At 42.9% G+C, this 15,197-nt stretch overlaps 1 protein-coding gene across 1 annotated transcript in view; it reads right to left on the bottom strand.

Moving 5' to 3' along the window:
• LOC124802441 overlaps nt 1–15,197 on the bottom strand; it is a 96,044-nt gene that overhangs the window by 18,591 nt on the left and 62,256 nt on the right. Inside the window, exon 5 of the mRNA XM_047263228.1 lies at nt 12,920–13,371. Coding sequence (XP_047119184.1) covers nt 12,920–13,371 — 452 coding nt within the window. The remainder of the gene's footprint in view (nt 1–12,919; nt 13,372–15,197) is intronic.

Genomic DNA, 15,197 nt, shown 5'->3' with positions numbered 1-15,197 from the left:
ATCGAACGCCTTGCGGAAGTCAAGAAACACGGCATCTACCTCGTAACCCGTGTCTATGGCCCTCTGAGTCTCGTGGACGAATAGCGCTAGCTGGGTTTCACACGATCGTCTTTTTCGAAACCCATGCTGATTCCTAAAGACTAGATTTCTAGTCTCCAGAAAAGTCATTATACTCGAACATAATACGTGTTCCAATATTCTACAACTGATCGACGTTAGAGATATACGTCTATAGTTCTGCACATCTGTTCGATGTGTGTTCCTACATCGTATTAGGCACGGTAATGTGTTTTTGATGTCCTCATATTTTTGACCACCCCGTGTATAAGGGACGTGAATAGCGTCAGATGTTCAACAATCGGTGTAAAGGACAGGGGGTTGCTACGCACTGATGTGAGACAGCGTTATCAGCATCTGACAGAATCTGAAATGGGCCTCATTGTGTATAGGTCTCTTTTAGCCAGCTTGTTGAATCGCAAAATGTTCATATGTGTGAGGCATTCGGGTTTGACAGCAACACCATGCTGGACTGCATAAACACACGAGGACAGGAGTGCTCATCACGGTTCCGGTCGACCTTATTGTGCACCAAACACATCGTAATCCCTTCACTCTTACGCTTACCGTTCAGGAACAAGTAGTGGATTCTCCACCCCATTCTGTGTCATACCGCACCATTGGCCGGCGACTACGAACAGCCTAGCTGGCCGGTGTGCCTGAGCGGTTCTAGGCGCTTCAGTCTGGAACCGCGGGACCGCTACGGTCGCAGGCTCGAATCCTGCCTCGGGCATGGATGTGTGTGATGTCCTTAGGTTAGTTCTATGTTCTAAGGGACTGATGACCTCAGATGTTAAGTCCCATAATGCTCAGAGCCATTTGAACCAACCAACAGCAAGGCTAGGGAATTCTCGTCCTATGTGTAGGATGCCTTTAACACCACAGCACAAGCGGCAGCGTTAGGAGCGCTGACATGGCCCTGGAAGCATGTACTACGAATGAGTAGCGTCGCATTGTTTTCAGCAATGAATCATGGTTTTGCGCTGTCCCGAATGACAACCATCGCTCGTAAGGCGGGGACCTCGGGGCAGATCCCTTGCTTCCCATTTTCCAATGTTTCGGAGAGATGTAGCAGTGTCATTCCTGGCATGGGGAGAAATCGGGTACGAGTTCAGGTCACAACTGGTAGCGATTGAGGGTACTGTGGCGCCATAACGGTACGTCATGGACGTCCTTCGTCCTTGTTTCCTCTCATGCGATACTATTACGGTGCCATTTTCCGTTAGGAGAATGCTCTTCTGCAGATGGCAATTTCTCTTGGACTATTTGCGTGATACTGAGGTACTCCCAGCGAGATCTCCATAAAACATCCATGGACCAGCTCGGACATCGTCTGCGTCCCATTGCCAATACCCGGATATCAAGGACTAGTCACGCCAGTGGGGTGGAGGGGGAGGGGGTAGCTTTCCTCAGGAGAGAATATAACGTCTATGACACTCTTCCTAACCGGATCATTTCATGCTTCCAGGCCAGAAGGGGTGCAACGTTATCTACAGCCACATGACTACTCTACAATTCACACTTAAGTGCTTGGCAGACTATTTTTCTACCGGTCCAATTTAGAATAGTGCACGGGAAAACGAACATTTAAATCTGTCGGTGGGAATCCTGATTTCTCTTATTTTATTAAGAGGATCATTTTTTCCTGTTTAGGTTGTAGTCAACAAAATGTTTTTTGATTTGGAGGAGAAAGCTGGTGATTGAAATTTAGTAAAAATATTTTCCCTCAACAAAAAACGCCCTTTTTTTTAAAGATTGCCTTCTGAGTCGCGTATCATTCCCGTGACCCTCTCTCCCATACTTCGCGATAATACAAAATGAGCTGCCCTTCTCTGAACTTTTTCGATGTCTTCTAGCAGTCCTATCTGGTATGGATCAGATACTTCGCGTTTCCCACATTGTCTATTTGATTGTTCCACTGTAAGTTGTTCGTGATTGTAATACGTATGTATTTAGTTTAATTGATAGCCTTTAGATATCTGTCCTTTATCCCGTAAGCGTAATTTCATGCTTTCTTTTTTAGCATTAATACTGGTATTTAGTTTCATACTGTCAAGTTCTTTGCAAATTTGACTGGATATTGAAGCCACTGCAGTACCATCACATACCGTGTCAACCCTTTACAGTTCATACATTTCAGTTGTTTTCCTGCTCCCCTTCTAGGTGCATCACTTATTTTATTAGCAGTGTACGTTAAATGTTAGAACGCCTTTTCTAGTATATTTATTTGAAATGTAGTCTTATGTGTAAGACACACATAAAACATAAATATGAGTACATCCATTAGCTGATGAAGAGATACTGAATGAAACTGGAGAGAAAAGAGCTTTATGGCACAACTTCACTAAAAGAACTGACAGGCTGATAGTAGAGAGAGAACATGGTTTGAAGACATTTGCAAGGTTCAGATGGATGTAGAGTTTAGCAGATACGTAATAAAAAAGAGGCTTACTCTAGACAGGCTAGCGAGGACAAATGACCACACCAATCTTTTGAGTGATGACTACTAGAACAACAGTTCTTAGTTACATCCTACAGCAATTTCTTTCTGAAAGTGTATTACATTTAACCAGAATTGATTGCTCTGATTCCACGCTAGCGGCATATATGTTACATGACAAAGGAAGTAAGGCATAGAAACATCAAACCACTAATGGTACGTTTAGAAACAGGTAAAATATGTGATAAGTACTGAAATTACTTCCTCTTAATAAAACGTAACAGTACTTCAGTTGACCTTCCATAGATAATGGTTTGAGAAAATTGCAAAACAGTTGCCATCACTGTTCTTAATCGTGTTTTCAGTAAAAATGAAAGTAAAACAAAACACTGCGTCTCCTTAGCAGCAGTATATTGATCTCAACTGAACTGCAATCTGGTGACAGTCTATAAAGTGAGCACTGGACATACTGCTTCTCAAAATAACCGAAACGTGTCTGTATCTTCCCCCACTGTTTTTGCCATCAATGGCTCCCTCTAGTATAATACAAGTTATTACCCGATGGTTAACGAATATCTTAACATCCTATCTCCTCTCTCCTTGTCAGTATTTGGGCCCCTGTGAGCGTGTTTAGCTAGTAATACCCTCTTTGCCGCATTAATCTGCTTCTTATATTCTACGTGCTTCACCCGTCATATGTTATTTTACTTTTTCATCTGCCCTTGGTTTATTCTCAGTCCAGTCTATGTTCTCATTAGGTCCTGTAACTCTTCCTCACTTTTATTGAGAATATCAATGTCAACAGCCAATCTCATCACTGATATCGTAGCACATTTAATTTTAATCCCACTCCTGAATCTCTCTTTCACTTTTGTCGTTGTTTACTCTATGACCTGGCCCTCTAGGTTGGGGAATTGGCATTTTGCTAACAACCTGTCTCATAGAAAGAAATCTGTTACGAAACGCAACAGTAACAGAACAGCAGTGGCAGTAATTTCTTGTCAACGAACTGATGACAGATAGCTATTTTAAAACTGAAAGGTAGATTCGCAAATATAAGAAAAATTACACTACATGCGCCAACTGAGGTTCCGGAGGATGAAACGAAAGGGTAATCAGGAAGACACCAGGAAGTGATATGTAGCTCATTGTTGGGGACGCCAAATCTATAGGAAGACCATCTGCAATGGAATGGCGGGGACAGAGAGCTTACACGCGGAAAGTAATGATAATGGAGTGAGATTTCTTAGCTGTGCAAACACAGCCAACGTAAGGATTATGAGGACACACTTTCCTCGGAAGGACATTCAGAACACAATCTGGGTATCCCCAGAAGCTGGAACAAAAAACCAAATAGACCATGTGTTGGTAGACTATGGGCGCAAAAGCAATGAGTGTGAATAAGAGGAGTCGAGGCAGGCACAGACCACTACCCAATCACGACAGACGCACGACAATGAATGGCTTTAGAAAAACCAAAGGAAGGAAATAGTATAAAAGAATGCACTACAGACGGTTAGAAATTGAAAGATAATGAACAGGTGCAGGGATTTGTCACTAAGCTTCTAAACAGATTTGAGTTTCTGACAATGGAAGGCAACCTCAGCATTAAAGGCCAGTGGGGAACGCTAAAAACAATTGAGGAAGCTGCAGCATTAAAATTGTACGGAATAAGAAAAAGAAGGAAAAAAAATCATGGTTCTCGGAAGAATGTGAGCAAAAGTGAAAGAAAGAAGAGCAGCAAAGGACAACCACCTCCAGGACTATTCCAACGAAAACAAAGAAGGATATCAAAATGCTATCAGGGAAACCAGAAATTTTCTCAGAAAGGAAAAGAAAAGGATATATACCACGGGTGTATGGCATTAAAGAAAAAAATGGCAATACAGTTTTGGAAAGGACAAAAGGTGTGGGAATTTGGAAGGAATATTTTGAGGAGCTTTCAAATGTTGAAATAAGGGATGGACAACATAAATATTAGAATATTGGGCCGGAAGCTGATACACCGAAACTGAATGAGACTGTAGATACAATCAAAATACTAAAAAGCAACAAAGTTCCAGGCAGAGATGTAGTAACACCTGAACTCTTTAAGAATGGGGGAGACAGAATTGCGAAACAAGTACACAAACTCGTGATCAACATTTGGAATGAAGAAAGAATGCCATTTGAGTGGAATCAACCTATGAAAAGAGCGATAAAGAAAAATACAGAAATTAAAGAAGCATCTCATTAATTAGCACAGGCTGCAAAGTGTTCTCCAAGATCCTCTAGAAAAGATTGGAAATACATTTAAAAGAGGTATCAGATGAAAAGCAAGAGGGATTTATGAAGAATCAAGCCACCACAGATCAGATATCTGTACTGAAAGAAGCCTTATTAAAATATTGGGAATACAACAAAACAATGTCAACATTGTTTGTAGCTTTTAAAAAAGCCTAACGGTACCATAAACAGAGAAAACTTGGAGAAAATCCAGAAGTTTGGAATACCAAAGAAGATTACAAATCTTGTAAAAGTCACAGTGGAAGGCTCAAAAGGGATAGTGGAAATATTCCACGGCTTTTGACATAAAAGCAGGAGTCAGGGAAGGAGATGGAATATCACCACTCTTGTGCACTGGAAGCAAAAAGCGAAACAGAGGACTGAGCATAGGATAAAAAATGAATGTACTGACCTTTGCGGACGATGTATCAGTAATTGCTGAAAATATATATGACTTGAAAATACTGGCAAGAAAGATATTGCAAAAAGCTAAGGAAGTTGGGTTAGAGGTAAATGACAAGAAAACGAAATTCATGAGGTTATAAAGAAACTACACGACAAAAAGGTGAGAAACAAACAGATGACCATGTGTTTAATGAAGCAGCGGAGTTTAAATGTCTACCGGTCAGAATAAGTAACAGAAATGATGAGAAACTAGAATTACAATCGAGGATAGAGACGGCACCTAGAGCATCGTAATCACTCAAGAAACTATTATCTTCCAAATTTCATCAAGAGGAACCAAAATAAGAATATATAAAACCATAATCAGGCCTGTATTACTATATGAGGCAGAAATATGGAGAGTAGATAAGTATGCAGAGAGAAATGAAATCCCACAGAAGATATTTGGACTGATTTATGAGGGACGAAAACGGAGGAGAAGAAAAAATGGGGAGCTCATGGAGGATGGAGGTGTATGATGAACCAGATGTAGTTGCGGGAGCCAAGACAGGGAGGCTGAGATGATCCCGACGTGCGTCTATATAAGAGAGGTGGGATCAGGTCTGAGAGACGTTGGTTCAAATGGCTCTGAGCACTATGGGAATTAACATCTAAGGTCATCAGTCCCCTAGAACTTAGAACTACTTAAACCTAACTAACCTATGGACATCACACACACCCATGCCCGAGGCAGGTTCAAATGGCTCTGAGCACCATGGGACTTAACATCTGTGGTCATCAGTCCCCTAGAACTTAGAACTAATTAAACCTAACTAACCTAAGGACATCACACACATCCATGCCCGAGGCAGGATTCGGACCTGCGACCGGAGCGGTCACGCGGTTCCAGACTGAAGCGCCTAGACCGCACGGCCACACCGGCCGGCCCCCGAGGCAGGATTCGAACCTGCGACCGTAGCAGTCGCGCAGTTCCACACTGAAGCTTCTAGAACCACCCGGCCACTGCGGCCGGCCTGAGAGAAGTGTTTTCGAAGAAACCCGAAGGGCGAAGACTTTTAGGCAGACGGAAAATAAAATGGCTAGACCAGGTGGCCAAGGATCTTCAGACACTTGGAGCAAAGTAAGATGGTGTTAAAAATAAAGCGCTGTGGAGGAGGCTGCTTGACGAGGCCATAAATCGACTGTGATTTGTGAGGCCATAAGAATAAGAGTAAGTAAGTTATTCGATGGGTAGGTTCAAAAACAAGGAAAAAACTACGGACCTGTCTTATATTCTTTGTAATCCGAATAATTTTCTCTTAGTCTTCCACTTTTATTATTCTCTCTTTATTCTTTTACATACTGCGTGTTACCCATTTTTCACTAAAGCTAATATCTAGTTTTGTGAGAATTTCAAACATCTTTCACCATTTAAACGCTGTTTCTAGTTAGATAAATCCTGTACAAGATTCTATCTTTTTCTTAGGTCTTGCCTCTATTATCGAGCGCAATGTCAGAATAGCCCCTCTGGTGCCTGTACCTTTTCTAAAGCCAACCTTATCGTCAACTAACAGGTCCCCAATCTTTTTTCCCCGTTCTTCTGTATACTATACTCGTCAGTCAGCTGCGTGCAGGCAATGTTATCATGATCGTGCGATAGATTTCGCACGTATCTGCACTTGCTGTCTTCGGGATTGTGTGGCTGACATTTTCCGAAAGTCTGATTTTCTCTAGGTTCATAGACTCGACACTCTAACCTGAATAGCCATTTGGATAGCACTTCTCCGGAAGATTTTAGGGATTCCGAAGGAATGTCATCGATTACCTGTGCCTGTTTTTATCGCCAGATTTCCACAGCTCTTTCTAGCTCTAAGATAAATCCCCTATATTTTCCGAATCGACTCCCATTGCTTCTTCTGTCATGCCAGGACAGGTTTTCCTTGCCCCTCGTTAAGTCCCTCATAGTACTCTTTGCAACATCCGATCTTTCCTTTGCATTTAATAATGTGAAAGGTTGCCATTATCTCTTTCATACACATCACGGTAGGAAAAGTTAACTGAAAGTAATTCTTTCAGTTATCTAATATGTTTACTACTGTATAAACTCCAGTGAGGTAGGCTAAGTGAAACGTTACTGCTTGGTCAAGTAGACATTAAAATTAATCCGAGAATTGATTCATTACTTGTGCACTCCTCAGCACTTCAGTTTCCTGGATCACAATGTGCCAGGCCAGTGGATAGGACGCACGCGACCAATCGAGTTTCCTGCACGCTCTCCAGACCTCACGCCGCTGGATTTCTTCTTATGGGGCACAGTAAAAGATAAGGTGTACAAACGTAAACCACGTAACCTGGACACACTTTGGAATGAGATTCAGGCGGTGTGCGCAGAAATCTCATTGGACACTTTGGTACGATGTACGGAATCAGTGGTCACTCGTACTCAGAAATGTATTGATGCTGAAGGCCACCAGTTTGAACATTAATCACATTTGCAAAGTACATTTATTTTTCAAATTGGACTTTAAGCTTTACATTTCCAGAAATTTAACATTGTACAACGGGAAATAAATTTTGTATGGTGCTTCAAAGTGTGCATACATTTTCTTGACGCATCCTGTATTAATAATGTAATGTCGCGCAATGGAAACAGCTTCTAGCGAGGAGGTGCTGGAAGGTAACCTGGGGGGAGGGGGGGGGGAGGGAAGTGGTAGTTTGCTTTTGTACCAGCGACGCGATATTTGTATCAATTGCAACAGATCTTTATTTCAAGATTAATTAACTCATATCCTGTAACACCCAGGTGTTCAGAAACAAGGAATGACTACAAAACATTACATGGCGTAAGGAAATCGTTACGTTGAAAAAAGAAAAATATTATTCTCTGGCATACCTTGCAGGCACGATCGTCTGGAACTATGCCTTACTCTGTTTACGGCTATACTATCTCGCAAGTGTTACTCCCACATCCGAAGAGAGCGGGCAGAAGCCTGTTCAATAGTTTATCACGTAGGTGAGATATACACAATGCCGTCTTGCATTATTTTAATTTACAGGCCTTTACATGCAGCCTACCCGTGGATACGCAACATCATGCCTGTTCTAGAATGCTTAATCGTAACAATGAGTCAGTTCATAAAACATGAAATATGATATAGACTTCGATGCATCCTGTGAGACAGAGCAGCTGGATGACATGAAATCTCTCCTACAGAACAGCAAAAATTTTATGACAGCACAATACTAACACTACTTTCGCAACACCTAACAAACTACACGTATACGAAGCTAGCCACTTCGCAACGCTAGCAGAGTGCATTTGCACAACTGCACGGGCAATCATATCACACCTCCCTTCTCAGTACAAATTTCCATTCATGCCCCAGCCTACTTGGTATTATCCCTAAACGCGAACAGTACTGCAGAGCCTTTCCAAATGATACAGGTGATCCTGCCTGAAATCCAGGTACAGTTCCTTTAATTAAATGAAACTATACGGTTCCAGAGACCTTTTCAAGCCTGAAACATCTACCATGTATATAAGAAAACTGAAGCGTCGAACGAAGATTTGTAACATGGCCAGGATTCGAAACCGGGTTTACTACTCAATAGGCAGATGGGCTAACCACTATGCCACCCTGGCACGCTTGCTTTGCACAACTTCTCGGACATCCAAGCACCCTTTCCTCCTCACTCCAAATTCCCTTTCGCGCCTCAGCCCTCTTGCTATTCCCCCTGAATTCGAACAACGTGTAACGGGAAACAAATCTCTGTTTATTGCCTTTCTGAAATCCTCTGGAATCTCAAATATTAGAATCAGCATGTAGCACTCCCCTATGAGCCGAGGACTTGGTAAGAAGTTGCGAGAAGATCAGTATTGGTGGCTCTGAGCACTATGCGACTTAACTTCTGAGGTCATCAGTCGCCTAGAACTTAGAACTAATTAAACCTAACTAACCTAAGGACATCACACACATCCATGCCCGAGGCAGGATTCGAACCTGCGACCGCAGCGGTCAGGCGGTTCCAGACTGAAGCGCCTTTAACCGCACGGCCACACCGGCCGGCGATCAGTATTGGTCGGCCGGCCGCTGTGGCCGAGCGGTTCTAGGCGCTTCAGTCCGGGACCGCGCTGCTGCTACCGTCGCATGTTCGAATCCTGCCTCGGGCATGGATGTGTGTGTTGTTCTCAGGTTAGTTAGGTTTAAGTAGTTCTAAGTCTAGGGGACTGATGACCTCAGATGTTAAGTCCCATAGTGCTTAGAGCCATTTTTTAGTATCGTTCGGATTTGTTCCAGAAAGGAAGAGTTATCCTTGTATGTTGAAAAACAGATAATCTCTTGGAAAGATGAAGGTATCCGCATAATAACGCGAGATATTTGTTAACAGGATCACTTTGAAGTAATCATAAAGTGAAACGGCAGGTGACGTATTTTCCGAATTTTTGGCTTGAGTACGAACGTCGTTTTCTCAGTCGTGTAGTGGGAAGTCTGTTTAGTGCGGTGCTTACGGCTGAATTTTTGAAACTTTTTCTTCTTTCCATTCTTCTTTATTTTAATTTTTGCAATCTGTGACAAAGTAGCGAAAACGAGTAGTAACTCTTGTTTACTTTTTGCTCTCTCTCTAGACTGAGACTTAGAAACGAAGGTTTTGGGATGTTTCTGTTCGATCACTACATAGTTTCTGGTAAATAAATTATACTTTTGATTTATATTACAAAAAACGTGGACTGTGTATTAGTTAACTGATAGCTTCATTTAAATAACCACAATTTTTCTTACAAGGGAACCTCCCCATCGCACCCCCCTCAGATTTAGTTATAAGTTGGCACAGTGGATGGCCTTGAAAAACTGAACACAGATCAATCGAGAAAACAAGAAGAAGCTGTGTGGAACTATGAAAAAAGTAAGCAAAATATACAAACTGAGTAGTCCATGTGTAAGATAGCCAACATCAAGGCCAATGTGAGCTATGGAGCGCAGTGGTCCCGTGGTTAGCGTGAGCTGCTGTGGAACTAGAGGACCGTCGTTCAAGTCTTCCCTGGAGTGGAAATTTTACTTTCTTTATTTTCGCAAAGTTATGATTTGTCCATTCGTTCACTGACGTCTCTGTTCACTGTAATAAGTTTAGCGCCTGTGTTTTGCGACCGCACCGCAAAACCGTGCGATTGTTATTGAAGTCGCGAGCTATATTTGCTGGATTCATATTGCCAACGGAATACATCTCACGTATTTAATGCACTCTCGTCCAAAGTAGTGAACAGTCAACTGCCAGTCAGGGAGCCTCGTTAGCAGGAATACTCTCTCTTCCGTGCGCTGTAGTCGACTGACGGTGTGTGTTTCGATGTTTGTTTAGGTTTGGCGTCCCTATACTACGGCGCAGCTACCTCGCATCGGCGGACGGACGGACGGACAGATAATAAGTGTCTGAAAATAAAAAATTAAACTTTTCAGTCGATGGACGACGTGAACCAAGGACGTCTCGTTCTGTAGCCGCTCACGCTAACCACGGGACCACGGCGCTCTAGAGCTAAGGTTGTCCTTCATGTTGCCTATGTTGCACATTGACTACTCAGTTTGTATATTTTGCTTATTTTTTCATAGTTCCACACAACTTCTTCCTGTTTTCTCGATTGATCTTGATTCAGTTTTTCAAGGCCTATCCACTGTGCCAACTTATAACTAAATCTGAGGGGGGTACGATGGGGAGGTTCCCTTGTTAGTAGTAAGAGGTTACGTAAATCAGGGACTTGATTAGAGTAAAGAATGGAAAAAAATGTTCTTAGGTTTAAATTATACGTATTCCGATATATAATTTTTAAAAAAGAAATAAAATCAAAGTCTAGATATAAATACAAATTATTATGTGTGAAATTAGCGCCAACCAGAGATAACAACAATGGCCTGTTAAAAAGATAGTTGGTACATTTTAACAAGTAACGAAAGGTTCACGAGGGTAAGATATTTATATCACAAAGAACTTAATATGATATTAGAGCCAATTACTCGGCAGCTCGATCAGCATTATTTGAAGAAAAGCTGGCATTTAAAATCTGGTCATTAGCAACTTTAGTGACTGATTTTACTAAAGAACTTGTAAAGAAGGTAGTGACAGTAAAATGTGATTAATGAGAAATGCTATATACATACGATCTGTCTCATAGGCCACTTAATAAAATCTGCTTTTTAGATTTTTAGAGAGAAAATAACGTGAACAGGGGTAGAACCATTTTTATTTATCATCAGAAATCTGTAACATAACAGGTAAATATGTAATTCTAGCTACCATGAAAGTAGGCAGCAAGAATAATCACGTATTTCGTGTGTTTTTAATTTTATTCAGCACTACAGACGCATATTCGCACTTGCTTACTTTTCCCGAAATTTAATGCGCTTTTTCTTTTTAATTAAAATAAATACAAAGCTTGTGCTTATTCTCTCCGTTCCCCCCTGGTGCAAGCTTCTAATAGATTTATCGTCTTTCTCATGTCCCCAGTTCGACGTTTCGGTCCTTCTGCAATTTTCTGCCAATCACACTTCTTTTCCTTCGATATCTGTGCCGTGGATCTCTTAGTTCCCAAAGGCACCTATGGCATCTACAAGATATTCAGGAGCAATTGTCGATATGCAGAGATATGACAGAAACGACCATTCGAAGCAAAGCAAAAAAAAAAAAAAAAATGTAAGTTCTAAAATATGTACCTTAAGAGCCAGGAACACTTCATCATGTTCGCTACTGTGAAACAAATCTCGTCTAGTGCAAACTCTTTGCTTTCCATATTCTGAGAGGAGCAAATCAAGGAAAAAATTCCCAGGAAACATAGGCTCTAAAGTGCATACCTTAACAATTATGAGCAGTAGTTCAGTAGAAGATTCAGATGGTTCAAATGGCTCTGAGCACTATGGGACTTAACATCTGAGGTCATCAGTCCCCTAGAACTTATAACTACTTAAACGTAACTAACCTAAGGACATCACCCACATCCATGCCCGTGGCAGGATTCGAACCCGCGACCGTAGCGGTCGCGCGGTTCCAGAGTGAAGCGCCTAGAACCGCTCGGCCACATCGGCCGGCTCAGTGGAAGACATGTGTTTCATATTAGCGAAGATGAACGAATTCTCATATCTCTGAAGATATCCATTTTAGACCTCTTTTTTTTTTTTTTTTTTTTTTGCTTCGAATGATCGTTCCTGTTATATCGCTGAATGACGACCATTCCCCCTGTGATAGCCCGTGTATTTTTCTAACAGTAACATTATTTTTTCGTTCAGACCACTCCACCGCTGACGCAACTTACATCAGAAAAAAAAGTAGTATACGTAAGCTTTCCGTAAATGTAGCCCCAAAAGGGAAACTTGATGGTGCGCTAAAAGACCGACAACCAGCAGATCCGCACACGACCGAAAGCACTTGGCTAGCGCTCGCCTAATATTTATAATAGAGCAGGGGAGTACAACTGTTTTGCTTAACGGGCCATATTTGGACCGTACACAATGCCCTGAACAGTAACAATAACCGCTTAAAACAAAAAAGGAACAGGAAGGGCCAATGAGTGAATAGTATCGTGTGGCGGGAGTATCAAATTGAAAATATTACATTTATCGCAACTTTACATAAACGCAATTTCATGATACTTTTTTACCGAGCTGTGACACATGTTCAGTTCTAGCGCCGCAATAGTCCGCTTGTAGCCCGTGGGCCACGTGTTGGACACTCCATCACTGCAGAGAATTGTCGGTCGCTTGTATTCGCTCCGTATTAACAAGCTGATACCTGAAAACTTCCGAGGAAGAGCGTGGGCACGTTCTGCTGCACCGCACCCGCGCCGCCTGCGTTCCCGCCACCCCCGAGGGACAGTCCGGGCACGGAGGGCAGGCCCTGAGGGATGAGCCCGGAGAAGGGCAGCCCGCTACCACCGCCCCCGCTGCTGCTGCTACTGCCGCCCCCCGCTCTCAGGGACCCGCCACTGCCGTGCGCAGCCACCGGCGCCGGAGCGACGGCGTCCGCAGAGGACGCTTTGGCGCCGTCACGGTGTGTCTCCGCTGCTTGCAGACTCTCCTCTGCCTCCCCTGCTTGCTGGGTGGCCGTGGCGGCTGGCTCGGAGGCGGATGCCACGCCGACTGCCGATACCGCAACTGGTGTCTCAGACGCCTCCAAGGGCTCTGCTTCCACACCGTCGGGAAATTGGACAGCCTCGCTCCCTTCTGGCGACCTTGACGTCCTAACTGAGGATAGGATAAACTCAAAATAAACAGTCGCAGTTACGATCGAATTTTTAACACACTGTCATAAATGGCTAATGTTACACTACGATCGCATTGTCTAAACGCTATCAAACTAATGCTGCAGTATTTCCGTGCTACTGGATATATTGAGTAAAATTTCATCCTTTTCTGAGCTACTTTTAAGCAGTTTCAGTACAGAAAAAAGCTGTTCCTGCAGATCAAGATTTGCGTTACTATTTTACAGTCCATAGCTCCCTCTAGTACCATGGAAGCTATTCCGTGACACCTCAACCGATATCCTATCTTGCTGTCCCTTCTTCAGGTCAGTGTTCTCCACGTATTCCTTTCCTCGACGATTCTCCGGAGAACCTCCTCATCCCGAACTTTATCAGTCCATTTAATTTTCAACATTCTTCTGTAATCACCACATTTCAAATGCTTCGATTCTCTTCTGTCCAGGTTTTCCCAAACTCCGTGTTTCACGACCGTACGATGCTGTGCTCCAAACGTACGTTCTCAGAAATATCTTCCTTAAATTAAGGCCTATGTTTGATAAAAATAGACTTCTTTTGGCCAGGTATGCCCTTTTTGCCAGTGCTAGTCTGCTTTTTATGTTCTCCCTGCTCCGTTCGTCAAGGATTATTTTGTTGCTTAGGTAACAGAATTCCTTAACATCATCCACATTGTGGTCACCAATCCTGTTGTTGAGTTCCGCGTTGTTCTCATTTCTTCTATCTCTCATTAATTTCGTCTTTCTCCGATTTACTCTCAGTCCATATTCTGTACTCATTAGACTGTTCCTTTCCATTCAACAGATACCGCAATTCTTCTTCACTTTCATTGAGGACAGCAATATCATCAGCGTATCTTATCATTGATATCCTTTCACCTTGAATATTTCCTTTATTTGGGTCATTGCTTCTTCATTGTCTCGATTGAACAGTAGGAGCGAAAAACTTTATCCCTGTCTTACATCCCATTTTTTTTTTTAAATCCGAGAACATCGTTCCTCGTCTTCCACTCCAGTTGTTCAAAAAATTGTTCAGATCTCTCTGAGCACTATGGGATTTAACTTCCAAGGTCATCAGTCCCCTAGAACTTAGAACTACTTAAACCTAAAGACATCACATACATCCATGACCGAGGCAGGATTCGAAACTGTGACCTTAGCGGTCGCGCGGTTCCAGACTGTAGCGCCTAGAACCACTCGACCACCCCGCCCGGCTCCAATTGTTCCCTCTTAGTTCTTGTAGATAAACTGAAGAACTTAAAACACTGGTACACCCGTCTAATATCGTGTAGGGCCCCCGCGAGCACGCAGTAGTGCCGTAACACGACGTGGCATCGACTCCACTAATGTCTGAAGTAGTGCTGGAGGGATCTGTTACCATGAATCCTGCAGGGCTGCCCGTAGATCCGTAAGAGTACGAGGGGGTGGAAATCTCTTCTGATACGATCAATAATGTTCATGTCTGGGGAGGCCAGCGGAAGTGTTTAAACTCAGAAAAGTGTTACTGTAACCACTCTGTAGTAATTCTGAACGTGTGGGGTGTCGCATTGTCCTGCTGGAATTGTCCATGTCCATGTTCAATGAACATGAATGGATGCAGGTGATCAGACACGATGCTTACGTAGGCTCAGCTGTCAGAGTCGTGTCTATACGTATCAGGTGTCCCATATCACTCCAACTGCACACGTCCTACACCATTACAGAACGTCCACCAGCTTCAACAGTCCCCTGCTGACATGCGAGGTCCATGGATTCGTGAGGTTGTCACCATACCCGTACACGTCCATGCGCTCTATACAATTTGAAACCAGATTCG

This window comes from Schistocerca piceifrons, chromosome 1, assembly GCF_021461385.2.
Source record: "Schistocerca piceifrons isolate TAMUIC-IGC-003096 chromosome 1, iqSchPice1.1, whole genome shotgun sequence".
Lineage (NCBI taxonomy): Eukaryota > Metazoa > Arthropoda > Insecta > Orthoptera > Acrididae > Schistocerca > Schistocerca piceifrons.
The sequence above is the reverse complement of the archived record's forward strand: the minus strand, read 5'-3'. Positions and strand labels throughout refer to the sequence as shown.